Source organism: Squalius cephalus (assembly GCF_949319135.1).
Source record: "Squalius cephalus genome assembly, chromosome: 6".
Taxonomy (NCBI): domain Eukaryota; kingdom Metazoa; phylum Chordata; class Actinopteri; order Cypriniformes; family Leuciscidae; genus Squalius; species Squalius cephalus.
The window spans coordinates 18030350-18057719 of record NC_137127.1 but is presented as its reverse complement, the minus strand read 5'-3'; the positions used below and the strand labels follow the sequence as shown (position 1 = coordinate 18057719).

Here is a 27370-nt window from a genome sequence, read left to right as displayed (position 1 = left end):
ATTTAAGAGGTTACTTTTGCGTAAAGTAGCTAATTAGTAATTATTTTAATGTTTAAACAGTCAGTCATTAGTTGTTCTCCAGTATGTACATACGATTAAGTAACTGATTAGCTAAAAGTCAATAACACAAATCTTCTGTTTGCCACCTTTCTACAGTAGTTCATGGTAGTATGTAACTGCAGAGTTAATTTTGTGCTGCTCCTGCATTGTTTCATATTAATTATGGAACAGTTTTATAAAGTCTTGCCAGCAAATTCACCAGATGCACTGCTGTCAGAGCGAAAAACAATTCTCATGAACTAATTTTTCCATGATGACATAGACTTGTCTATTTGTTTGCCCCTAGGCTTGAGGCATCAATACACTGCAAACAGTCTGCATTTTATTATATTAGAACATATTTTTTTTTATTTTGTCAAATATTTTTTCACTTCTATGACAATCATGGATGTAGTTTGTTGAAGCTGTAACTGAATTGTCCATGCAGTGCCTGCATATGACTTCTGCACCAATGTTTGCTTCATGTTTTTAAACATGCCATCTTCTGTCGTGAAGCTCATTGTCCTCTGACGCTTTGCCTTTAGCACCGTCTCATAAACATGCAAATGCACACACAAACTGGGATCAGACTTTACAGCACAGCTACCTCTAGGAACTAGGAAGCGAGATACACATAGAAAGTGTGTATCTCATTACTCCATTACATTGTGAGCATGAAGGGATATGCTTGTGTTTTGTCTATGGTGAGTGTTGTTTAATTATAATTTTCTTATATTTGTGTTTTATGCATGTTGTGATGAAGACACCATCATCTGTGTGTATGTCTCTGTAAAATGCAACCTGATTCAAGTGAAAAGTTATACATTTTCTGTTTACTTGAAATTTTTAAAATTATTATTATTTGAAATCATATATAAAATGATGAATGCTTCATCTATGTTTTAACAGGTGATATTCACAATCCATGGAAAGCTCATGCCACAGTATTTAGAAGCCATTCAACAGGGACAGTTCAGGGGACAGCCATTCGAGAGAAACAGCAGCCCGCTTTGGCAGGTATATGAATGACCCTATTAAATATTATAAAACTGTTTTCTGATTTTCCTTTATTATTTCTAAAAGTATTTAGTCGTTCCAAAAAGTTTTTGGATGTTTATTTGAAATGAAATTTATTGCAAAAACAAGTGGCATCTGCAAATAAATTACATTTTTGCAATTAAATTACATTTTTATTTTATATTTTTTTGTGTGGATTCAAGTCAGTTTCTTGTTCACAAGCACAACCGTAGTTCATGATCATCACATTAAATACATATTATTCAAAATATTATTTAAATTATTTAAATATTAAATAAAGACAACTTGTATATTGGATTTTAAAAATGCAGCTTAAGAGTCCAAATACTTTTTGGAGGCATTGTACTGTAGTTCAACATCTTTTAAAATATTTACACATTTTGGTTATTCAATTTAAATTTGTCATTCAGAATAGCACAACTCCAGAGACCCATGATGTCTTGATGAGGGTCATTCCCAGGCCATATAATGGCATGATCAGAAGAAAGAGGGATTGGTTGATTCCCCCTGTCAGCATTTCAGAAAATGACAGAGGCCCATTCCCAAAGCAAGTGGTGAAGGTGTATCTCTCTTCTATGTGTCTTTTTTTACTTTCTGTCCTATTTTTAATTTGCATGTCATTGTCTTCTTTGCTCTGTCTTTATTTTAATATTTTTATTTAACATAAAATAAGAGTTATTTTCTTTGCTTCTATGTTTTGCTCTACAGATGAAGTCCACCGCTGCTGATTCCATGAGAATGATTTATAAAATAACAGGTGCTGGAGCCGACCAGCCTCCCGAGGGCCTTTTCAAAGTGGATAAATATTCAGGCATGTTGTGGGTCACCAAATACCTGGACAGAGAGGAAACTGAAGAATACGTTGTGAGTGACCTGCAGTGATCGAAGGATCTCAAACGTAACAAAGTTGGTGTGTTACTTATAGAAGGAGTTTATGTTGATAAATGCTGTATGTTACGTGTCTGTGCACTTGAGCAGCTCACAACTCATGCCTCAGCAGAGGATCAAGACTACACTGAAGCCCCTGTTCAACTCACCATAAAAGTTCTTGACCAAAATGACCACAAACCCATCTGTACCCAAAATCCTTTTATGGGAGAGGTCCTAGAAAGGGCCAAACAAAGTAGGATGTGGAGATCCTTCTATCCGTCTCAGAAATATCTTTCAATAACTAAACATTTGTTTCTTAGAAGATAAAATAACACAAAATACTATGTTTTATATAGATGTGCCTATCATTCAAGTGACAGCAGAGGACCTGGATGACCCCAAAACCTTAAATGCCATTGTGCGTTACAAACTGGAGAGACAGGATCCCAACGTTGGTGCATTCCGCATTGACCCAACCAATGGAGTCATCAGTCTGGCCTCTATGGGCATTTTGGACAGAGAGGTATTAAAACTTAAGTGATTTTGCACATGTAGAGACCGGTTGTTATGAAAACTAAAGCTGTTGTAAATCATTTTTGTTGTGTCGCAATTGCGCTTCAGCCGACCTGTGTTCGAGTCCAAGCTTGTGGTCCTTTCCTGGTCTTGCCTCCACTTTGCTTCCTGTCAGTTCCCTACGCTCAGTAAAGACAAAATTCCCCCCAAAAATATTATGCTGTATGTAATATTGATAGCTAGTGGTTGAAATGGGTTCTGCAATCCAAATTCAAAATATTGGAGAGGGTTGCTTCTCCCCAACCTCAGACTCGACGCTCATGCTGGTTACCAGATTGAGGACATGCAACAGGAACAAGCTAGCCTGACTTCGTCATACTCATATTCTAGTCAGAATGTGAGTCTGAGACTGCTCCATAGAGATTTGATTATGGGGCGTGTCTCAACCGAACCAGGAAAAAAAAAAACCTCTGCACTCAATTGGATAGACCTACAACCAATCCGAGCAACGGAGTAAATGACGCATGTTCTTCATTCATATTTTCAACCAACAAAATGTCGCGGCTCTCTGTTCCTCTTTTAAAATGAATGCGCTGTGGATATCTTCTATAACAGACGCGATGGCGGAATCTACACATGATGTTTCATAAACAAAGTTCGGGAGAAGCACGTACAAATAATCAATCCAATATCAACTTGTCATCAAACAATACCATGTCTAACGTTACCCTATATCAGCATGAGGAAGCATATTCACTCTGTCAACTTACCTAACACTCCTTGACAGTTTTTCAGCATCCCTCCACCACCCCGAATCCTCACTCTTGTCTTGTTCTCTCACAACCAGGAACACGGGGGAGTATGGCTACCGAGCCCACAGCCCTCGGACAGCACGTCATATACGCATTTAGTCTATCTGACTTATTTGTGTGAACTCGTGAAATCTTATGCATTTATTCTATCTGACTTATTTGTAAATGTGAACTCGTGAAATCTCAATTCTCCAGCTGCACTCGTCTTTGTTGTGAACTAATTCAAATCAAGCACTCTTTGGTGACGTAGGTGATTACGTTACCGTTGCTCATCTGTCCATCATCGTATAAAGCCCGCCCTGACAATTTGATTGGTCCGAACAATTTTTGTTCGGGCATAATAGCTCCTCAACGGAGCGAGTCCAGACCGAACTTCCCGACCAAAAAATATTGTGGGCGGGGTTCGGGCTGGCACCCAGGCTAGGAACAAGCGCAATTATTAATAAAAGGTGACGAGCCTTACACTGTAAGATGATGAGTTGAATTATCCGCGTTTTAATATTCCTTCTAAACAGAGCTTTTAAAATGGATGCTTTTTAGATTGGGTTGAATCTGCGATCTCTCACCTAGTTTGCTTGCTAGCTACAATACGCTGTGTTTTCCGCCAAATGGCAACCCGGGGTGTCGAAATACTATTAAATCGGCAGTAGGTGGGATCACACAAAACAAAAACAGACATTGCGACACGGAACGCTCATTTCAAAGTAAAATAACTGGCTGTAACATTGTTTTTCGGAGAAACACGTATGTGAACTTAGCATGTTTCCTAAATCTCTGCAAACATTTTATGGTATTTTTGTGCTTTAGTACAGTCAAAAATGTTTTTACATACAGCACCTTTAAACTCATTCTGTTTCAGTTAGTTGCACATTTTCTTTCTTTCTTTTTTAAGTTTAAGTACTAAAATACTAAAACTGAAATAAAAATGTATTAAAGCTAAATAGAAACAACCAAACACTAATTAAAAATTATTTAAAAAACATAAAAATATGCAAATAAAAGCTAATTCAAATATTATACAATAGTAGTAAATAAATAATACTAAAATAACACTGGACCAAAAGGGTCTCTCTCCCTATGAATTATGGGTGGGTGGTTTCTGCGGATTACCATACTCTGGCTTTACTGACATCACAGTCAGTGCTTTTTTAAATGGAATTTGTATCGAGGCAGGAAACAGAATTCAGAATTGCAATTTGAAGTAGAATTGAAATGATCTGAAATTGTCATTTTTTATTTTTAACTTGAAAAGGAAAGTTCATCAATACAAACTTTGAATGATGGCTTGACAATGACTTGTTTGAAAGTTTTAGCAAGTTTAAAATCTAATTCGCATTCCAACTCATGAAATGAAAGAGAGCCCAATCTTAAATTCAGAATTTTGCCCAGGTTTGTGTCAGGTGCTTCTAGCAATGCAAATGACTGTGCTTTTGGGTGGGTAAAGTCACAATTTATTAGCCTGACGTCGTCATACTCAGATTCTAGTCAGAATGTGAGTCTGATACTGGTCCATTGAGCTTTGATTATGGGGCGTGTTTCAACCAAACTAGGAAAGAAAATGCCTCTGCACTCAATTGGATAGACCTACAACCAATCAGAGCAACGGAGTAAGTGACGTATGTTTTTCATTCATGTTTCCGATCGACAAATGCCTTGATCGCGGCGGCGGTTCTCTGTTCCTCTTTTAAAATTAATGCACTGTCGATATATTCTATAACAGACGCGATGGTGAAATCTACACATGATGTTTCATAAACAAAGTTCAGGAGGAGCAAATTCAAATAATCAATCGGTCTACACTATCAGCATGAGAGGAAGCATATATTTATTCCCTCTGCCAACTCACCTAACATTCCTTGACAGTTTTCAGCATCCCTCCACTCACTCTCGGCTTATTCTTCCACAGCCAAACGCGGCGATTACTTTGGGTTCGGGACGAATACCGAGCCCGAGCCCTCTCCTCAGACAGCACGCCAAATATGCATTTATTCTGACTTATTTGTAAGCGTGAACTCGTGAAATCTCAATTCTCCAGCTGCAGTCATAACGAATTCAACCCAAGCGCTCGTTGATGATGTGGATGATTACGTTACCGTTGCTCATCTGTCCATCATAGTATAAAACCCGCCCTGACAATTTGATTGGTCCGAACAATTTTTGTTCGGGCATAATAGCTCCTCAATGGATCGAGTCCAGACCGAACTTCCCGACCTAAAAATTTTGTGGGCAGGGCTAAGTTCGGCTGGAATCCAGGCTAACAATTTATGACTAGTGCACCCAAATTTGAAAGCACCATGATGATCACAAGAATTTGTAATGTTCAGTGTCACATGATCCTTCAGAAATCATTATAATATGCTTATTTGGTGCTCAAGAAACATTGCTTATTATTATCAATGTTGAAAACGGGAGCTGCTTCATATTTTTGTGGAAACTGATATTTTTTTGTTGTCATGATTTTGATTAATAGCAAGTTCAAGAGAGCAGAATTCCCTTTTGATAAAATGTGTTCATGTCCATCCCTGTGGTAACAGAATCATACAGTGTATACGCTGGATGTAGAGGCGGCAGATATGGATGGTCGTGGTCATTCTTCCACCTGTATGGTCACCATCATAATCACTGATAGCAATGATAACGCACCTAAGTTCAGCAAAAGAACGGTGAGTTCATTGTTTGTTTTTGCTTCAAGCTTAATTTTCCGAACATCTGACATTGAGTACTTATGAAACTGTCTGTTTGTGTGTGTTTTGGCAGTATGCGAGCACAGTACAAGAAAATAAGGCTGAGGAAATTGTTGCAAGGTTGGTCGTCACAGATAGAGACGAGCCTTTAACTGCAAACTCAGTGGCAAAGTTCACCATCATCCAGGGCAACGAGGAAGGGTTCTTCAACATCAGCACCGGCCCCAGCAGGATGGAGGGAATTATCACAACATCAAAAGTGAATATACAAACAAAACATACAACACACTGAGATATACACTACCGTTAGAAAGTTTAAGAATCAGTAAAGAAATTCATTTAGCAAGGATGCATTCATTTGCTGAAAAGTGACAGTAAATGTATAATGTTTCAAAAGATTTCTGTTTCAAATAAATGCTGTTCTTTTGAACTTTATACACTACCGTTCAAAAGTTTAGGGTCAGCAAGAATTTTATTTTATTTTATTTTTTAGAAAGAAATTAATACTTTTATTCATCAAATAATCCTGAAAAACACAAAAAAATATTCAGCAAGCAGCACAACTGTTTTCAACATTGATAATAAAAAATGTTTCTTCAGCAGCAAATTAGTACTCTGGCTGATTGAACATTGGTCTGGGGAGTCTGTTATGTATTTTCTACTGCACAAGAGGCGTGATCAACAAGCATAGTTCAAATGACTCTGTACGCAATTGGATAGTCCTTCAACCAATCAGACCAACGATCCGGGTGACATACTTTGCAGAGCTCCGTGAAAACTACGCGGGGAAAAAAACATGAAAGTTAGTGGTATTTACACTCACTCGAGCGATTTGTTTGTTAAAAATGCCATTGAGCATCGTCGAGAGGTTAAAAGGAATTGGACAGAGCCGTAACGGCTCTGGAATTGAATTGGATTAAACCTGCCAATAGCGCGCCAGGTGGATAAGCCAGTTTGTGATTGGTTCCTGCAAATTTGTAAAGGAAGCAGCAGAGATAAATGTACAGGTTTCCAGCCGGAACTGCAGGGCGAAATCAAATCACCTGCAGATCAGACTGAGTTTACCCAGTCTAGCAATTTAGCCTATTAGAATGATTTCTGAAGGATCATGTGACACTGAAGACAGGAGTAATGACTGTTAAAATATTTCCTTTGTTACTGTATTTTTGATCAACTCAATGCATTCAATGTCTTAAAAAGATATAATAAAAAAAAACTTAATAAATATCACTAACCCCAAACTTTTTGAGTATTTTATTGTCTTCACAATAGCACCGTGACTATTTCGTTCCACCAGCATGTGTGCTGTTACAAGCTGCTTCTTTGTTTGTTTTTAACTTGGGTCAGTGATGGGGATTATTTTTTTCCTCAGAAAATAAAAATCCAATTGTCCGTATCTTTTTAGGCTCTGGACTTCGAGCAGGCCAACAATTTCTCTCTGCTGGTAGTGGCAACGAACGAGGTTCCTTATGCTATTCCTTTGCCCACCTCCACCTCCACTGCAACCGTCACCATCACTGTGCAGGATGTAAACGAGCCACCTGTCTTTGAGCCTGCAGTGAAACGGATCATAGTTTATGAGGATCTTGCGGTGGGCAGCACCATCCAAAAATACACAGCCAAAGACCCAGACACTGCTAGAGAGCAGAAAATAAGGTTTTACATGCATACATACACAAAACAGCACAATTATATGGTGTGTCATATCATGAAACCCCATTTTTGTGTGTTTATCTAGCGTATTTATCATGTGACCAACCTTGACCAAAGTTGTAATAATGTCCGTTGTTTTTTCAACGTTGTTTAATGCAATGTTTAATGCTAAATGGTTAACAGAATACTTGTAAACCAACTTTGAACAATTTTGATATCAACATTGATCCGATTTGCAAAATTCAACCTTGATACATGACGTTGATTCAGTAAACATTGAAATGCCTGCTGGGTATGTTCTTTTATTTTAATCTGAATTCTTTCTTTGTACTTTAAAAACCAACTAAAACATTTTTTAATCACAAAAGGCCTTTACAATAAAGTACAGTGGTTGTACCATTTAACAGTTATCCAATGGTACTGTAATACTATGGTACTTTGATGTATATGTTATTAAATTATTAACATATTCATGTATTTACAGTAATTATTTATTATTTATCATCATTTCTACTATTCTACCATGTTGCAATATATCGCGATAACCACAATCCATAAAATGAAAAGTACACAGCGTTAAAGTCTCACATGTAATTTGTTTCATTCATACTCGACGCTGGAGAAGAATAAAGAGAATAAAGAAATGTTTTGACTGAAGAAACGTGAAGAGAATTAACACACGATTGCAACAGTATTGTTTATCTGTGTTCTTCAAACCATCCCATTTCGAACCGCTCAACACCACACGTTGGTGACGCCTGCTGGTCAAAACTTTTTAAATGCAAAAAAAAAAAAAAAAAAAAAAAAAAAACCCTGCCAAAACATGCATAAAAACAGCTTTTAAAACCCATTGCAAAAGTTTTATTGAAAGTACTTATTTATTAAATGCAATTACCAAATGATCAATAGGAGACTATTAACTACTGCTACTTGTCCTTTTAATTACACAAATGCCTCATTAAAAATGTCTGCAAATTTATAAAACTGATACGAGATCAGGTAAAAACCATAACAATGGTGGTCATCAGTGATTCATGGGTTCGCTGTGATCTACCCCTAACAGCGAACCATTGAAATTTCGTAACATTGCGGAATTATTTATTTATGATATAGCATTATTTTATGATAGCATTTAAAAAAAAAATTAAGATTTCTATAGATATCGAGATGTATTGTTAATCGTTATCGTGAAGTATTTTGGCTACGATAATCGTGTAGTGAAAAATCTGATATCGTGACAGCCCTAACTCTAAGATACTGCTATAGTACACGTGCAAACAATACCATTTTATGTGCACCACTGTGTCTGTCGTGCTCATTGTTTTGTTTTTGTTTTGATGTCAGATATAAGTTGCTGTGTAATTTTACAAACTGGCTGGAGATCACAGAGGACACTGGACTCATCAGAGTCAGGAGCTCATTGGACAGAGAGGCCGCCTTCATAAAAGATGATCAGTACACGGTCTTAGTAGTTGCATATGACAATGGTAATTTAATTGAATATCTAGATGATTAAAGACTTGGAATAGTTCACCCAAAAATGAAATTTGTCATCTACTCACTCCTTTGTTGTTAGAAACACATCTGATGTTGGATTTAGAAGACTTGGAATATATTATTAGACTTTCATTTTGATTTAGGCAGGGAAAATTTTCTGCTATGTCGAATTTTGTCCAAAACCTACTTTTGCGAACTTTTTGGGAAATATAATATTTTACATTTACATTTAGTCATTTAGCAGACGCTTTTGTCCAAAGCGACGTACAGATTAGGACTAAATTAAGCGAGTCGTCGTGTAGAGGCAAAAAAGCACGGAAGAAGTTCTCAAAATACGAAGTTCAGGCATTATTCAGAGTAACATAAGCCCGATAAGCAAGGATTTAAAGGAAAAAGGAAGAGGAACGTTTTTTTTTATTTTTTTTTTTTTTTTATGAGGTTAAGTGTTCACGGAAGAGATGTGTTGAATACTCATTTTTTTTGTCCTTTTAGAAGCTTTACAGCTGTAGTCATTAGCCCCTTTCACACAGTAATCCCTGTAAATTACTGTTAAATTACCAGAACAACTTTTCCAGTAAATACACACATATGTTGTTCACATAAGCAATGGAGTTGTGTCTTTGTAACTGTAAGATACCATTCGGTAAACTCTGCAATGTCAATCGCCGAAAATGACCTTTAAACCTTTTTTTTTTTTTTTCACCCACTTTTTTTCACCCAAAGCAGCGGATCTTACTGTAAACAGCTTGCACAGAGCTTTATGATTGGCCCATAGCAGACTTATTACGTCAGCATGTTCTGACCTTGTATGTGCTCATACCGGTAATCCAGTTCTTCGTTCACACACAGCATCATACTGGTAATTTACTGGTAATGTTACATCTTCTCATACCAGGAAATTGCCAGAACCGATTTACCAGTATTTTTTTAAAAAGGTCCATGTTCACAAATGATCATTTAATGGTAACTTACCAGTAAAGACTGTGTGGAAAAGAGCAGAGTAGACTGCTAAACAGTCCTTGTTACAGATTACAGAATTTTACTCTTCTGGTGAGCTACTCTTTTTAAACTGCAAACTTTATTAATTATTCTGACCAAAGCAAGGCCTCAAGCCTTAAAAATTGTTGCATTGTATTTCTTTCTTTAGACGATGAGCCCGCCACAGGAACAGGCACATTAGTGATTAAGCTGTTGGATGTTAATGACAACGCTCCAGTGCTGGATCAGCGCAGACTCAGAGTCCCTAGAATATGTTCTAAAGAACCATCGCCCATTTGTTTGCCCATCACAGATCCAGATGGACCAGAAAATGGCGCACCATTCATCACAGAGCTACATAAAGAATATCAAAGAAACTGGACCATCATCAGCAACTCCAGTAAGATTAGTTCAGCTAACATTAAGTTTTGTTAATCTGTTATAAATAAATTGTATATCTCACACTCTTCTTTGTGGTGTTCTCAGGCTGTGCGGCGTGGTTGAGACCACTCAGACGTTTGGCTCTTGGCGAACACAATCTGTCGTTGCGTTTGTACGACTCTAAGATGTTATTTCAGGACAGTTCTATCATAGTGGAAGTGTGTGACTGTAAAGGTGATGACGTGACCTGCTCCAGCGGTGTATATGCTGCTTACATCTCCACCCTGTCCATCTATGTTTTAGCAACTATCTTATGCTTTCTTGGTAAGCAAACAACCCATAAATATGGGTTTACAAACATTTAATTCCTAAATATATATTTGTAAATTATTTATGAACTACCATTTTTTTTAACATTGTTTTTGCAAGAAGTATCTTATGCTCACCAAGGTTGTATTTATTTAATCATGCATATGGTAAAAACATTAATATTGTGAAATATAATTACAATTTCAAGAACTGTTTTGTACTTTAATATATTTTAAATGTAATTTATTCCTGTGATATAAAGCTGAATTTTCAGCATCATTACTCCAGTCTTCAGTGTCACATGATCCTTCAGAAATCATTCTAATATGCTGATTTGCTGCTGAAGAAACATTTATAATTATTATAATGATAATTAATGATAAACAGTGCTGAGAACATATAAAAAATATATGTATTTCTTATTTTCTTTAGTGCTGCTTCTGCTGTTGTTTCTTTACCTGAGGAGAAAGTGTGGGAGAAAGTTGGAACAGTTTAGCCAGAAACAAGAAGACGGGGACAATATCTTTTGTTACAATGAGGAAGGAGGCGGCGAACAGGACCAGGAGGTGGGTGAACGTGATTTCACCAAGTAACACATGTTCCTGGATCAACATCTTTGTTGATCCTGGAACAACTTTCCAATCAACCAATCAGATTTGAGGGACAAGTTTACAGTTTATGTCAAGTTTAGGCTTAGAACCAGGGTGAGGTGCTTGGACATCAGTGTTATTCACCTATCATTTCCCTCTGATTTTAGGGAAAAGTTATGGGTAGGGTTAGGTTTAGGGGTAGGGATAGGGTAAGGACTAAATTTTGGGGCAGGAATGTTATTCCAGGATCAACAAAATATGTTGATCCAGGAACATGTCTTACTTGGCAAAATCACAGTGACTCCAGGAGGTGCACATGGTCTTCCTCATATCATGTTCATTGAATCCACTGAAGCGTTTTACTGTTGTTAAGCCTTACTGTACTCTGTGTTTGTTGTGTATGTACATGTGTGTGTTACAGGACTATGATATGATGCTGTTGTGCTGGAGTCCAGAGATTTTCTCTACAGATATTGCCCCGCCGGCCTTACATACGGTCTTCTATCGCCAACATCCAGAGGAAAATGAAGATATCGGACACTTCATTTATGAAGTATGTATAGAGTGTTTGTGTGTATATGTCCATGAGAGTCTCCATGATTTCTGCAAGTTCACTTGTTGGCCTTGGAACTATGGAAAATAAAAAATCCAGGAACACGTCCACAACAGAATTAGGGCTGGGCGATATGTAAAAAAATGCCATCGATAATCGACTTCATGATATAGCATTATTTTATGATAGCATTTAAAAAAAAATTAAAGTCCAATTATATCGTCTACCCAAGCTCCGCCCCCAACATGCCCCGCCGCAGACATCACTACGGACATGCACCGTTAACACAGGTCATGTTGAGTTTGGCTGCACTTTATCTAATGATAGCCTGCGATTTAGTTATTTTAATTTAATGATTGAAACGTTAAAGGTTTTACTTTGGTTAGTTTGAGCTTAAACAACCATAAAACATTAGCTTTGCTTGTGTTAGTCCTGCTAATAATTTCCACACTGTTCTTATCGCATCGGTGTTTGAAACAAATTTCCACACTGAAATGTTAAATACAACTGAACAGAACAGAACACAATTTGGTGATTGTAAGAATGTTGAATGCATGTTGATGTTGTAGCAAGGTCGCTTGCCTATTTGTTTTTCATAAGGTCCGATGTTTCTCTTTTTTTCTTTTCTTTTTTGACGGTATCGCCTGATTTAATGATGATAAGTTTAATTTCCTAATAATGTGTAGCGCTGTTTTTAAACTTGTATTCAAACTATAATATATTTGTTATATTATTGTGATTTTCAATTTTAGTTTATACCTTCTGTTTTCACTTTGCCTCAAAGTAAGTGTTACGCCCTCTATCACTGAAAAAAATGATACTTTGGATTAACTTAAAACAATTTATGTAATTTTGTTACAGCTAATTTTTTTAGATTTTCTCAAATTGTATTTATGATTTAGTTAAAACCATAAATTTTGATTTAATGTCAAACCAAAATTTAATTTTTTTCCAACTCAACGGTTTACCTTAACCCAAAGTACACAGCAAAAACTCCAGTGTTAAATTAACACTCAAGAGTGTTAAAGTTAATGAGATAATCAAGTGATTAATTGAGTGATGATTGACTATTATTGAAGACACCTGGGCCCGTATCCCTAAAGATTCTGAGAATCCTCTCAGAGAGCTCCTAACTTAACCTAAAAATTCCTTGCCAGGAGTTTTAGCTTAGAAGTGATTCCAGAACATTTTCAGTGAACTCTGAGCAAGGAATGGATGGAAAATCCTATCTTAGTGAGGAGGTGTGGTTGACCCCGTTGCTAGGTATGAGTCATCATTTCAAAAGCCGTGATTGGTTGATCCTACAAGTTTGATGAAAATGAACTTTTGGTGATAATGAGCAAAGGATGTACCCTCAAATCAATAAACATAATTATACACTCTAATCTTATGCAGACTGTAATTGTAAATAATATTTCACATTCAAGAAAATATCTGGAAAATGAATAGTAAGCTGTAGGGGTTATAGCCTAACATTAGAATCTAAAATATGTGAAAACTTAAGCTCTTATTTGCTCATATTAATATCCTAGCTGGCATATTTTGTACTTTCACTCCCATATGGACCCCATTGAAAACAAGATGGCCTATCTCAAGGGGCTGTCCTTAATGAAGTAGAAATTGCAACGTTACAACTCAGTGTGGTCTTAACGAGGGTAACACGGCTCAGCTTTTATCAATGTCTGTGATTGCTGGCTGGTCTATTTATGAAGGCTTGTTAACAAATATCCTACAAACACATTTTGTGCAGCTGCTTAGGGGAACTCCTAAGCCACTAAAAGTCCTCTTCCCTGCTCTTAGCAGATCTCGCCTTAGGAGCCCTTTTAAGCGCTAGGAATCTTGAGGAATAGCTTTTATATTAACTGGGATTTTCGTGTCACTTTTAGGGGAAATTCTAAGAAAACGTCATGACTCTGAGAATTTTCTTAGAATTTGGCCGCTAGGAGCCACTTTTTGCACAAAAATTCTTTAGGGATACGGGCCCTGATGTTAACAAACAGAATCACTGAAGGAGAAAATCACAAATTGTAAGTTACCATTATGGTGATGGGTGTTTGCTTTAGTTGGGCTCTTGACCCTTATATGGTTACTTTAGATTTTGTTTGGCTGTTGTATCTGAGTTATAACTGACAGATGAACAAAGAGGAAAAAATGATCTGATGGTGTTGGTTATATTATGATAATCATCATTTGAACTTGATCACTGAACTCATTAAGACCCTTATTTCTGACGTAGATTTATGTTGTTGATCACAGAATAACTGTGATTCTGCATAAATATCCAGAATTTTAGATATAATACAAAGGATTTCTTAAAAGTTGTTTTGAAAAAAACAAACAAAAAAAATCTTTTTTTTTTAGGCACTCACAAACGTCAAGATTCAGTCTATGCATCTCAACAATGGTGACGAGCAGAATATTCAATTAGGAAAAGTAAATTACATAGACAATTCAGATCATAATTTATTCATACCGCAATGCATGATGGGAGCCATTAATGAGTTGTGATTGGTGGCAGCCACTGCAACATGCTTTATTATTGTCACCATTGTTGAGATTCACAGGCTGATTATTGATGTCTGTGTTTCTAAATAAATTAATTTGAAAGTCTTTTGATCAGAACAATGTATATTAAATATTTTGGATTATATGAAAAATACTGAAAATCCAATGCTGTAGAATCACAGAGCTGCTGTAATTAACAAGTTAAACCAAACTATCTCAATAAGTTTAGTTTTTTGCATCACAACATGATTATGTCAAAACATAACCAACACCATCAGGTCACATTGTATCTTTGTTCATCTGACTGTTATAAATCAATAACAGCAGACAAGCAAAATTTAAAGTAAACATATAAGGGTCAAGAGCCCAACTAAAGCAAACACCCATCACCATAATGGTAACTTACAATTTGTGATTTTCTCCTTCAGTGATTCTGCTTGTTAACATCAGGTGTCTTCAATAATAGTCAATCATCACTCAATTAATCACTTAATTATCTCATTAACTTTAACACTCTTGAGTTGAGTAAAATTTTGGTTTGACATTAAATCAAAATTCATGGTTTTACCTAAATCATGAATACAATTTGAGAAAATCTAAAAAAAATTGGCTGTAACAAATTACATCAATTTTTTTAAGTTAATCCAAAGTATCATTTTTTTCAGTGTACTGTAACGGAGCTGCCAACATTGTAAACTCCGAAAGCATGCATGAGATAGCCTATTCAAAGCAACGCAATTTCTTCATCCATTAACGAAATTTTTATTTTAATTGCAATGGTCATGTTTGTGCTTTTTGATTAGGCCTATTTATAATGTACAATATTCAGAAACGGTAAAGTTACTTCTACCGTTTGTTTTTCTGATTAACTTTTATTAGCCTGCAAACCAAACCAAAATAAAATAGGCCTAGGCTAGGCTACTTGATTATATATATTTTTTTTTAATTGGATAGGCTATCTCTGCTATTCTGAATTAACAGGATAGTTAAATTTTTTCGTCTCCAGAACAAAATAGTATAAAAACTAATAGTTTGAATATTATGAAAATTACGAAAATCACTAAAATTATGAAAGTAAGGATAAATGATGTTTGACAGGGAACGCATCTCAAGGTCGCATACACAGACTCATGTTGCAGTTGGAGCAGTCGGCACCGAACAACAGGCAAATAAAATATTCAGCTAATTAAAGTCACAAAAGTTCAGTGAGTGATTTTTTTTTTCTTTTGTTCTTTGATCAACATTAATGGTAGCAGCGAGTATAGGCTGTCAGTGCACTGATTCAATAGACATAGGCCTACTGTTTTTCTTTCTCAACCGTTTAAGACAAAACCAACTGTTTACGGGGATATTTGAACTTGAAAAAAGGTGTGTACTTTTCCAACAATTCTTCTGTTGTTTATTCATGTTTATCTGATGCTATAAATTAACTAGAAGGATAACTGTGAGATATAATTCTGTGTGTATTTGTCCATGCACTATGTGAGAGGCGGCTCTTTGTGCGCTTTGTATGAGTGCGCAGCACAGAAAACAGCACGCATGCAGACGTGTTCTCTCGCGTCTTGCGCTTAAAGAATGCTATCAAGAAGAATCGATTTTCTATTCCTAATCGTACTAACTAGCCTATAAAAAATATTTCAGTCATGTTATTGCATGTGAATAAAAATGTGTATAACTATAGGGCTATGAGAAATATTTGTCATTTTTTGATATTGACTATTATCGTCTGTAAACAGACTGTTATAATCGACAGCGCGATACTTGCGAGACATCGTCGATATACGATAATATCGTCATATCGCCCAGTCCTAAACAGAATCACCATCGTCATGAGTTAAAGGGTGGTATAATTCCCTTTTCACAAGATGTAAAATAAGTCTCTGATGTCCCCAGTGTGTGTATGTGAAGTTTCAGCTCAAAATACCCCACAGATATTTTTATATAGCATGTTAAAGTTGTCACTTTTTGAGGGTGAGCAAAAACATAGTTTTGTGTCTGTTCCTTTAAATGCAAATGAGCTGCTGCTTCCGTCACAGGGGGCGGAGCTTCAACAGCTTGCACTCACACACAAATGCACTGAAAATTTCAAAAACCTTTAGCCTTTTATGTTCAAACCGAAGTCAGAACGATGGAGAGACTCAAGAAGAGGTGACAACATGTAGACAACATTTCTGAATGGTTAGTTGGTGAATTTATGTATCTTATGTGTAGTTATCTTCTAGTCATTGATTAGCATATTTTGTCATGATAATCTATAAATCATGTTCCGGGGGCGGGGTTTATGTAAATTTTAGGGTTAGTGATGTCACTAACCCGGGAGGAATGTTGTGTAGTCCCTACCAGCCGTTTGTTGAAGTCCTTAAAAAGCAATTTCTTTAAAAGAAAATATCTCCCTTTGCTTTGAACTTTGAGCGTTGTAACTTTGCAGATGTTGTTTATACTCAAACAGCAACATTACACACTAATTAAAGTTAGAAAAGTGAAATCATAATCAACCACCCCTTTAAATGCATGTGTAATGTATTGGATTCTGTTTCTGTAGAATCTGTGCACAGCAGATGATGACCAATATGTGGCGCCGTATGACTCCATGCTGGTGTTTACTTATGAGGGTGAGGGGTCTGAAGCTGGATCTCTCAGCTCTCTGCAGTCGTCCATCAGAGATGGAGATCAGGACTTCCAGCATCTGCAGAATTGGGGACCTCAGTTCAGGAGACTGGCTGATATGTATGCTGTAGGAGAAGATGAGTGATATGTCCTCAATATTTATGTATGTGTGTATAGGAGAGTGTAATGTGAAATCTGTAACCAAATATGCTGTAATGTGTTAATACATTCTGACAGAAAAATGTTAACTTTAGCTTGTCACTGGGGGAAGAGGTAGTGATGTTACATATGACACTGAAGCTTCAAAGCACGTATCGAATATGCAGCGCAATTTCTCATCAATCTCTGTGCCGCAGCACGTATTGTTTTCAGAGAAACGCATGGTCAAACAAAAATGAAGACTCTCTTTCTTTCCAGTCGCGTGAATGCTTTACTTTGCATTTCGGAATGTTTGAATACAGACCAATACTCTAAGGGTGGAAGTTTGTTACAATTTTTTTTTTTACCCTATATTACATTATCATATATTCTGCCATATAAACAGTATAAAAACCATAAAATAATTAGAGCAAAATTACTTGCCTCATACATTATTATTATTATTATTATTACATTGAATTTATTGCCAAATTTTAATTTGTGAATTATAATATCAGAAAACTGAACATTTAGCATTGTCAGGCTTTTATTTGTGCTTAATGGATGAAACAACGGAGCATTTTTCTGTGTTCTCATTCAACCCGCCACATATCTTATCTACCCCAAAAGTACTTTTAAGGTACCCTTTATATACTAATATGCACCATTTAGGGATAGATTAGGCAGAAATTGTGTAACTTTGAGGGTTCTTCCACAGTGTTAGATCATGCGAAAATGTTAGATCGGATGGATCTCCATGTCATATATATCAGATATAATAGATTCGACCCCGGACGCCAAATCCCTGCCAGAAGATATCAGTCTTCTATCAGCCTAAGAGTTTGACTGACAAAGCCAGGGAGGAGCAGACGCTGGAGATGAAGTTGTTTATTGAACAATCTTAGTTGCGTATGTTTCAAGACGACTTCTGGCCAGTTAAATTCCAGAAAGTGTTGTTATACCAAGGGTAAAACAACGTAAAAAATTAGGCTACTGCTTCACCTCATCGTCCTCTGACGTTAAAAACCTTGAAATGGAGGAACGGAATGAAGACAAACATCCCTTCAAACCACACAATCATAACATTTAATCAACAATAGAAAATTGATAAGTAATATAAAAATTACACACAGGTTGCTATTGAGTTCTTTAGATCCTTCATCAGTGACTAGCTGTCGTACCCGTAAAGAGACTATTTTTGTTTTGTTTTCTCTCATTCCTTACTCTAGTTTAGGATGTAGTTGTTTTATCAGAAAAATGTTTGCAGACATTTTATATTTGCATTATGCAACTGAAGCTGACTAAAAACTGACTAAATGTACATAAGACAAGCACCTGCTCTTTATTTATTTATTTTTTTGCTAATGAATTTGCACTACTAATTTTACTTTTGTTTAATACAATGGTTTATCTCATTACTACTTTGTTGTATTTGCCAGTGCTTTTTTGCTATTATATCAAATAAAAATATAGAATGTTTAACTATCCATAAACACTGCTTTAGCAACTTATAGAATGTTATTTTAACGTGTGCATTTTTGTTGTTGCTTTAATTCTAAAAATGTACCCTTTATAAAGCTTACTTTCAGTCAAGTCATCTTCATTTATATAGCACTTTTAACAATATAGATTGTTTCAAAGCAGCTTTACAGTGATAATAGGAAATTAAAGTAACAGAGATTGTTTTGGCTTTACAGCAGCTCTAGAAGCAACAAGATTCATAATAACCAATATGACACTAAAGCAACCTTTGACCAGATTCTGCCTAATCGCAGATCAGGACTCTCCCTATTGGGCGGGCTTTAAGAACCCTGAGAAAGAACTTTGACCCTGCATTTGACGAAGACGGATCTTCTTGAAGTGGTTCTGTATACTTCATTGTTTGTTGATTTGTTGTGGTTTTTGGACTGTGTTTCATGCCTGGGATTCCGGAGGTAAGTTATGCATTATTTTATTTGGGAGGACTTGTATGTCAATAACAGTCAGATATAGACTTTATATTTTTTCAGTTGTCAGACATGACTGTAAATCCTATGTTCTACTGCTCTAGAAGTATATGTTGACCAATCGAATAATTACACAATTAAAAAATTCTAATTTCACCATAGCCAAACCATTTGCTGCCATTATTTCTCATGTCACTTGTTTTGTCCCAGATGACTCAGAACATGTTCCAGGAGGGACTTCATCAGGTGTTTCTTAAGGAACGCCCTTTGCCCAGCGTAGTTTCAGCTGCCGACCCCACAACTGGACAGCTGGTGGAGGATAGACTGGTCCGTTGGTTTGGGACAGTGGTCAACACCCGCCTCCTTCTCTCTGGGGTAACAAAAATCTAGTTTAACTGTCATAGACACCCAACAACAAACCCAATAAAACTGATTACATGAAACATGTATGCTCATCTTTGAATGTTAATATAGTATTAGACTATCCCAAAAAAAAGCTTATTACCATGCCACATTCCTGCAATATATAGTACGTGTACAGTGAATAGTATGCTCATTTTTCTGTATTACATAGAATCCTTGAATGGCTTGTAACATTTGCCAAAATAGTGGTATACAACCAAAGTACACACATGCATCCCTTCCAATTTTTGAAGGTCAACTTCACCTTTAATTTTCAGTTTGACTAGGATTAGGAACTTAAACCATAAACACTTTCAATTTTACATGATAGCTGTATCAGCAATGATATTTATCGTTTATCTTTTTCTTGACTCATTCTTTGATTGGACTGCCAAAAAGATAAAAATAACCATTAACACCACTCACTTAATTAAACATGCAAAATGTGGCATACTAATATTTGAAAGATTTATTGTTGCATATCATTACTGCTTCACATGCTATTTTTGACCAATTTTAGACAGTATATACTGTGATTTCTTCTTTTTTTTTCTCTCTCTCTCAGGTTGTTCAGATTTTCAGTGCTGTCTTCTGTATTCTCTCCACCTTCTCGTATACTTGTTTGACTTTCAACTGTTCTGCATCTTTGACAGCTCCAGTATGGTGTGGTCTGTTTGTAAGTGCTCAAATTAACATTTCTGGTTCCCAAATTTGACAAACAGAAAATCAGAACAAAGCAATTATCACATGCTAGAGTAGAGTTACTAATTAGTTTTTTAAATATCTGTTTATTCATATTCATGTTTATGTCTTAGTATGTAGCCACCGGGTCACTTGCAATTGATGTCCAGAGGAAACCCAAAAAATTCAAAGTAAGTTTGTTTTATGTCTTCTTTTTTTTAATGACCTTAATGAGTTTTCACCTTAACCAGCCACAGTGACCCAAAGCATATAAGCATACTTCATTAGTCAAGATACAGTACTGTTTGCCTACAACTATATCTTTAATGCTTTGTCATTTTTAACTCAACAAACGTCTTTGTATAAAATGCTTGAAAAGTGTGTTTGTGCTTTTTTTTTTTTTTTTTTCAGTTTGATGTTTTGTTGTCTGATGATATTCAGATATTTATGTCCAAATCAAATGTTTGTTGTATAGTTTGGGACAAATGTATGTGTATGTTCTTATACATTTACCAATTACATTTAACCATTTAGAAGACGCTTTTGTCCAAAGCGACTTACAAATGAGGAGAACAATAGAAGCAGTTAAACAAACAAAAGAGCAACAATATGTAAGTGTTGCGACTAGTCCCAGTTAGTCTAGCAAGGTTTTTGTTTTTTAAATGGAATAGAAATATAATAGAAAGTGTTAGTATTAATGGGTCAAGTGCTGACGAAAAAATGCGTCTTTAGCCGTTTCTTGAAAATGGTCATTCCACAGTGAACAGTCAAGTTAAAGGTCAGTGAAAGTGATTTTGTGCCACTTTGGGATGGCACCACTAGGCGGCGTTCACTTGCAAAACGCAAGCTTCTGGAGTGAGTTTAGGGGTGCAGAGCCAGTGGTTGCTCTGTAGGCAAACATCAGTGCCTTGAATTGAATGTGAGCTGCAATTGGCAACCAGTGCAAGTTTATGAAGAGAGGTGTGACGTGCTCTCTCTTCGGCTCGTTAAAGACCACTCTCGCTGCTGCATTCTGGATCAGTTGCAGAGGTTTGACGGTACATACTGGAAGGCCCGCCAAGAGAGCACTACAATAGTCCAGCCTAGATAGAACTAAAGCTTGGATCAGAAGAATGCTCCGTTAGGAAAGGCCTGATCTTCCCAATGTTGTATAAGGCAAATCTGCAGGACCGGGCAGTTCTAACAAATGTGATCTGTAAATTTTAGCTGATCAAGGTTCCTGGCTGTCCTGGAAGGAGTTATAGTTGATGAGCCTAGCTGAGTGGAGAAGTTGTGATGAAGTGTTGGGTTGGCCGAAACCACAAGCAGTTCTCTCTTGGCAATATGACATATCATAGCATATATGATATGTCATATTTTAACATCGTAACATATCATATAGACTGCTTGTTTGAGTAATATGAGATATGTCCTGTGTTGTAGGTCATGACTCTGATGGGCCTGAACATCTTCGGCTTGCTGTTTGCAGTTTGTTCTTTTTTCCCCTTCTTTATGAAATCCTCACAACTTGACAAAGCCACCCCTCAGCAGGTGTGAATACAGAGACACTGACACTCACTAATAAGCCATTGGCAAATCACTGGAAATGAGTCTCTCTCTTTCTCTCTCTCTCTCTCTCTCTCTCTCTCTCTCTCTCTCTCTCTCTCTCTCTCTCTCTCTCTCTCTCTCTCTCTCTCTCTCTCTCTCTCTCTCTCTCTCTCTCTCTCTCTCTCTCAGCGAATTGGTGTGCATGTACTGAAGGGCAGTGGTGTAATGTCCATCCTCCAGTGTATGTTTGCAGCCATGTACAGCCTTTTTCTTATTTGGAGAGGTATGCAGTCCTACAGCACCTCCTACAGAAAGGACTACATCAGTGTAATGCAGGTACAGCCTCCACACCTTCAAACTCCACAATATGCTGTTATAAATGCAATATTAATGGTTATTTATTTTATGATTAATGCAATATCTGACCCTGTGTGTCTTAGAACAAAGAAGAACATACAGATCCACTGCTGGAAAATGAACAGTTCAGCATTTGAACTGTCAGTGCGTGAAATCAGGAAACTTATGCAAGCAAATTTATGGCTTATTATATTTTGTCAAGAGAATAAAATAAATAATGCATTTGCAACCCAGTTTACTATTACAAATAACAGTGATATTGCAAAAACCTGAATATATATATATATATATATACTGCATACTTCCAATTGTTCCATATAATTTATGTTCTATTTAATGTATACTTCATTACATATGCATGTAAGTTCACATGGAACTCGTCAATGATTTTGTATATTTATACATTTATGTGCAATTATATTAAATTGTGTCTTAATTAAGATGTGTTTGTTGTGCCATTGCTGAAAGTAATACTGTTCTATTCTGTGAAGACAACATAAGTTTACTTTCTTAATAGATGTTACAGGTTTTATGCACAATTCATTAGTGGGCATCATTCTAGAGAATAGAGAAAACTGCATAATCAAAATGTAATAACTTTATCCACTTCTGAATGTGGGGAAAAGATATATATCAACAAATATTGTAATAACATACTTTTCACCATTATTTTCTAAGCATTGTGTTTCAAACAGAGTTATAACAGAAGCTGCATTGTTAATGCCGTTTCATGTTGTCTTTATACAGTTTTTACATCTTTAATACATCGTTTAATTTATCTTTGCACAATCTGCACACAAGATACTGAAAATGAATGGTTCTGATGATTAATGTGGCTGAGAGAAATGAGATTTTAGTAGATCTACCTCAACCTCTACCCACATACACATACATGCATACATATACACACAAACTTCACAAATAAAAGCAAACTGCTGAATATTTAAGTACGCAAATGCTCACACACGCACAGACAGCTTCACTTATTTGTCAGTTCAGCATCCACATCCTCTTCAGGTTTAAGGGCGTGCCATTGGGCGATGGGTCTTCTTGGATTGGCTAACATATCTGCCCAATGGCGCTGCTCCGTTCCTGAGCTGTTCATTCCAAGGAAAACCTTTCCAATGGCATCATTCTTCCCAATTTTGTCGTAGTCTAACGCCGTCACCACAACCTGCACCTTCTATAAGGAGACAAGACAAGAACCATCAGTGTGTTCCATTTCAGATGACTCAAAAGACATTTAAAATCATTTTAAGATGAACAGAACTCTACCTGAATGTGCTCAGATGGAACTTCAAAACTAAATGATTCGTTGTAATACGGGTTTAGTGTGTTTTTCTTAATTGTGGTTTTCTTCTTTTTCAGTCTTTTGCCATTCTGCATCAGGTGGATTTTTACATATGGGTCTGTCGAACAGATATATAATGTCAGAATCAGTGAACTAGGTGGAAAGATATTTCAGACCTGTGATCTGAAATGTGTCATTATATAATTGGGCACTTTTTCACCCACCTGAGAGACCACCCACATCCATTTTTTTGAGGTTTTTGGCCTCCAGAACGACAACGGTCAGCTTTCCAGCAGTGGGTACATAGCGTAGAGACAAGCAAACATCACCTAACCGCTCATGCTGTTGAGTCAACAACACAAAGTCAATTGTTATTTCACTCATCCAGAAATCAACACATTTCTGCATAAATCAACAGCCAAAGAATCAAACTAAATATCTGACTATAAGCAACTTTGCCCAAGTCATTATGTGTATGTATGTATGTAAGTGATGTCCAGAGGGGGATATTGGCTTTTAATGACCCTATAATTTCGATTAAACCACCAAAATATGAGGGAAGAACAAAACCCTAAACTTGGTTACGGTGTTTATCTGACAAAATTATTTGGCAAAAAAGATAAACTACAGTTACAGGTTTTATTTTACTATAAACAACTCTTGTCTTGAACAAATTTTTAGTAATGTATGAAAAAAGACTGGAGATTTTCCTAGGCTGGACATCACTTTTGGCTAGTAAATATAGAATATTTTATTTAATTATTAATTTAATTAATTATATAGTTTATACTTTCCTCTTTTCTATGAATCTTAATATAATGGAAAGTACATTTTAATATTCTATTCACAAGTGTTTTAATTAGGGCTGTCAAACGATTAATCGCATCCAAAATAAAAGTTTGTGTTTACATAATATATGTGTGTGTATGGAGTATAATTATTTTCTATATATAAATACACACACATGCATATATATTTAAGAAAAGGTGTTATTTATATGTAAAATATTTATATATATCGGTAATATAAATTATATATAATATAAATATATATACACAGTATATACATGCAAATATTTCTTAAATATATACATGCATGTGTGTGTATTTATATATAGAAAATAATTATACACCGTACACACACATATATTATGTAAAAACAAACTTTTATTTTGGATGCGATTAATCGCGATTAATCGTTTGACAGCCCTAGTTTTAATATAATTTTGTGAATGTATATTCTAATCAAAGTTAATAATGTATTTGTCTTATTGTAAAGCATGCTTGTGTTGTACTAACTGTTTTGTGTCCTTCCACTTCAGCATGCTGTAGGTAGTGGCCTATTCAATTCAAATTCCAACTCAAGAATGAAGAGTTTATGTATTCAAGAATCCCTTCTTCACTCGTACCTCCTCTTTCTCGGCTTTCTGCAGATCTCTCCACTCTTCTGTTAGATGACTGAAGTCCACCTTATTCATCTGCACCCTCACATCCCCAATAGCATCATGTTTGGAGAAACGGTCAAAGTCATACACTGTCATGACCAGCGTCTTTCCACCAAGCTCTGCATATGGAACCTGCAGATAGAATGGCAGAGTCTCATAAGTTTCCGATACTATTTTAATGCAATTATTGTCCCCATAGCACATTTGTAATTGTGAATTTGTATGCTGTGACCTCTCTAACATTCCTTTCATGAAGGATTTTAAGAGGTACCTTAAAGGTGAAGTGCTCATTAAAAGTCGGATCTAGTGTTTTGCGGTGAACTTTTGTCTCAAACTTTTTCTTCTTGTCAGGGAGTAGGTAGACTTTCACATATGGATCCGAAGTCCCACTCATATCCATAGCAGCAAGACCTTCTGCCTGAATCACACCCACAATTAACTGAACAAGAAAGAAAGTCATATTTTTATATTCATGTTATTATTATTCATAATTTTATTTCAAAATACAGTTCTCCACACCAACATTATAATTCCAATGCCTAAGCAAGTTTCTCTCATTAATATGGATGACTGAATTAACACAGGTCACTGATTTGTATTCATACCGCGCTGTCAGTGAAGTTGTAGTCAAGGGTATAGAGAAGTTTTCCCAATTTTGCAGCCTCTTTAGACTCTGGATCTTTGGGGTCAGAATCAATACCGTGATGGACAGCCTGTAAATACAATATTATTACAATTCTTCAGAAATCATTCTAATATGCTGATTTGGTGCTCAAGAACATTCATTATTATTATCAATGTTGAAAACAGTTTTTGCTTAATATTTTGTGTTTTTTCTTTGATGTATAGAGAGTTCAAAAGAACAGCATTTATTTGAATTAGAAATATTTTGTAGCAGTGTTTTCTCTCTCATTTTTGATTAATTTAATGGGTCCTTGCTGAATAAAAGTATTTATTTCTTCCCCCCAAAAAAGTCTGTTTGTGTGTGTCAGATGCGGTACACTGTATATGAATTCAATTAATCATCGATTTGTGTAATAATTTGTACCTGTTTTGTTCCCTCTTCTTTGACGCTTGACATATTTATGGTGTTCTTTTCATTTTTTTCTTTCCCACCCTTATCTTTTTTCTTCTTAAATATCATCTTTTTGCAAAAACACAGGCAGCAGCTTAACGTGATGAGGACTACGAGGAAGCCGAATGCCACCAAAGCCCAGGATGGTACTGAAACAACACACACACACACAGAGAGAAATTACAATAAATACAAAGGTGTGTGTGTGTGTGTGAGAGAGAGAGACTTGTGTACTCACATGGGACTTTATGAAGCTCATTCAGAAACTTGCTTCTGATGCTATGGGCCAAACTCTCTGCAGTTGTAGTCTGAACGGCAGCGGGTGGAGAACTCGTAGGTCCAGGTAGCTTTGATCCATTCTGTGCTGGAGATGCTGGAGATAAGGAAGGACCAGCCAGTAGAGCATCGCCCTCATGCATTCTGAAGCCAAGCAACAGACAGTTGCATTATCTAAAGAGTTGCATGCGACTTTATAAAGTTTTTGACTCCCTTAAGACCTTTTGCATTTGCATAGTGATCTTAATGCTAATGAATTGGGAGCTCATTGTAAAGCGTAAAGACAAAGACAGGTTCACATTCAGCGCACACAGCAGGTGACATGACGCTCCTTAACCTTGGATTATTTTAAGAAATGCTGAGTAGGAATTTATTGATTTTCTCTCTCTTTACAGTAAAATGAGACACAGAAAGCCAGTGACACTGATACCCCTGAGATGCACTGCTGACTCAAACTTATACCTGAATATGCAGGACAAATAATAATAAACATGCATATACACCAATGAAACATCAAACATATCCTTCTAATATTTGCAAACCTCAGAGGCATTCAGAAATTATTCAAAGCATTATATAGTTTATGTAAAAATACATGCAGAACGTGGGACACAACATGATCTTGTATAAGCACATTAAAGTTCACTATTGAGTGTAATCTAAGGATCGTAAAGATTCACACACTAAATTTGAGGAGGGAGAACACTTACCTGCTGCTCTGATTTGAGGAGTGCCCTCGGACTGACAGTTTATCTGAATTTTTGTAGAGCAAGAACAGAAAATTAAAGACAGAAAACAAAGATAATGAGGGAGAGAGAGAGAGAAGTCTTCTGCGTCTTAGTGAGTCTCTTTTAAAAGAAAGAAAATATTATGATGATTGACTGACCACTGCTAGAGAGAAAATGAGAGAGAGAGAGAAGCATCCAATTGGCAAGCTGTGCAGCAGTGGGTGGAACCAAATGGACATTATGACAAAGGTTGTAACAGAAAAGATTTGAAGGGGTCACATTAAGCATTATTTCCCCAAATCTTTGTAGGACATAGAAATGTCTAAATGTCATTGCCACCCTAGAATGTCATCATTTCCAACACACTCTGTCAGTCAAATAGTCAAAAATATAGCCTAGGCTACTGTTGTTTTAATTGCTGTAGCCTATAGGCTATTGTAGCATATGATAAAAATTTCTTGAATATTTAATTATAT

At 36.2% G+C, this 27370-nt stretch overlaps 3 protein-coding genes across 5 annotated transcripts; 2 read left to right on the top strand and 1 right to left on the bottom strand.

Moving 5' to 3' along the window:
* The first annotated feature begins 631 nt into the window (after positions 1-631).
* Positions 632-17525, top strand: LOC307159909 (B-cadherin). Its single transcript, XM_079873610.1, has 15 exons — positions 632-743; positions 949-1056; positions 1488-1637; positions 1786-1941; positions 2056-2200; positions 2304-2470; positions 5807-5935; positions 6030-6215; positions 7362-7612; positions 8954-9096; positions 10254-10484; positions 10571-10789; positions 11207-11340; positions 11786-11917; positions 16965-17525. Exons 1-15 carry the CDS (start codon positions 714-716, stop codon positions 17172-17174), a joined length of 2391 nt encoding a protein of 796 aa, XP_079729736.1. The 5' UTR covers positions 632-713; the 3' UTR covers positions 17175-17525.
* A 1357-nt stretch (positions 17526-18882) lies between these two features.
* Positions 18883-22247, top strand: tmem253 (transmembrane protein 253). Of its 2 annotated transcripts, XM_079874084.1 has the most exons (7): positions 18883-19101; positions 19324-19488; positions 20081-20191; positions 20331-20387; positions 21619-21726; positions 21913-22059; positions 22164-22247. In XM_079874084.1, exons 1-7 carry the CDS (start codon positions 19084-19086, stop codon positions 22215-22217), a joined length of 660 nt encoding a protein of 219 aa, XP_079730210.1. In that variant the 5' UTR covers positions 18883-19083; the 3' UTR covers positions 22218-22247. The 2 variants fall into 2 exon arrangements, with proteins under 2 accessions (XP_079730210.1, XP_079730209.1); XM_079874083.1 differs by lacking the exon at positions 18883-19101 and having other exon boundaries at positions 19117-19488.
* A 563-nt stretch (positions 22248-22810) lies between these two features.
* Positions 22811-27159, bottom strand: syt1b (synaptotagmin Ib). 2 transcript variants are annotated; one of them, XM_079874149.1, is made up of 10 exons: positions 27053-27159; positions 26877-26919; positions 26129-26263; positions 25864-26039; positions 25421-25528; positions 25087-25254; positions 24780-24947; positions 23596-23713; positions 23356-23489; positions 22811-23263 (listed from the first exon to the last, which is right to left on the bottom strand). In XM_079874149.1, the coding sequence occupies exons 1-10, from the start codon at positions 27131-27133 to the stop codon at positions 23060-23062; spliced, it is 1335 nt and encodes a 444-aa protein (XP_079730275.1). In that variant the 5' UTR covers positions 27134-27159; the 3' UTR covers positions 22811-23059. The 2 variants fall into 2 exon arrangements, with proteins under 2 accessions (XP_079730275.1, XP_079730274.1); XM_079874148.1 differs by having other exon boundaries at positions 26129-26310; positions 27053-27129.
* Between the last annotated feature and the right edge of the window lie 211 nt (positions 27160-27370).

What these genes read in the sequence shown, in the direction of transcription:
- LOC307159909 (XM_079873610.1), top strand. Translation starts at nt 714, where the DNA reads ATGAAGGGATATGCTTGTGTTTTGTCTATG. An exon ending in GACCATCATCAGCAACTCCA is followed by an intron (nt 10,485 to 10,570) that starts GTAAGATTAGTT and finishes TGGTGTTCTCAG; the next exon opens with GCTGTGCGGCGTGGTTGAGA. An exon ending in AACTATCTTATGCTTTCTTG is followed by an intron (nt 10,790 to 11,206) that starts GTAAGCAAACAA and finishes TATTTTCTTTAG; the next exon opens with TGCTGCTTCTGCTGTTGTTT.
- tmem253 (XM_079874083.1), top strand. Translation starts at nt 19,303, where the DNA reads ATGTCACTTGTTTTGTCCCAGATGACTCAGAACATGTTCCAGGAGGGA. An exon ending in CCCGCCTCCTTCTCTCTGGG is followed by an intron (nt 19,489 to 20,080) that starts GTAACAAAAATC and finishes TCTCTCTCTCAG; the next exon opens with GTTGTTCAGATTTTCAGTGC. An exon ending in GGAAACCCAAAAAATTCAAA is followed by an intron (nt 20,388 to 21,618) that starts GTAAGTTTGTTT and finishes CCTGTGTTGTAG; the next exon opens with GTCATGACTCTGATGGGCCT.
- syt1b (XM_079874148.1), bottom strand. Translation starts at nt 27,089, where the DNA reads ATGCTTCTCTCTCTCTCTCATTTTCTCTCTAGCAGTG. An exon ending in ATGAGCACTTCACCTTTAAG is followed by an intron (nt 24,948 to 25,086) that starts GTACCTCTTAAA and finishes TTCTATCTGCAG; the next exon opens with GTTCCATATGCAGAGCTTGG. An exon ending in GGATGTGGGTGGTCTCTCAG is followed by an intron (nt 23,490 to 23,595) that starts GTGGGTGAAAAA and finishes TCTGTTCGACAG; the next exon opens with ACCCATATGTAAAAATCCAC.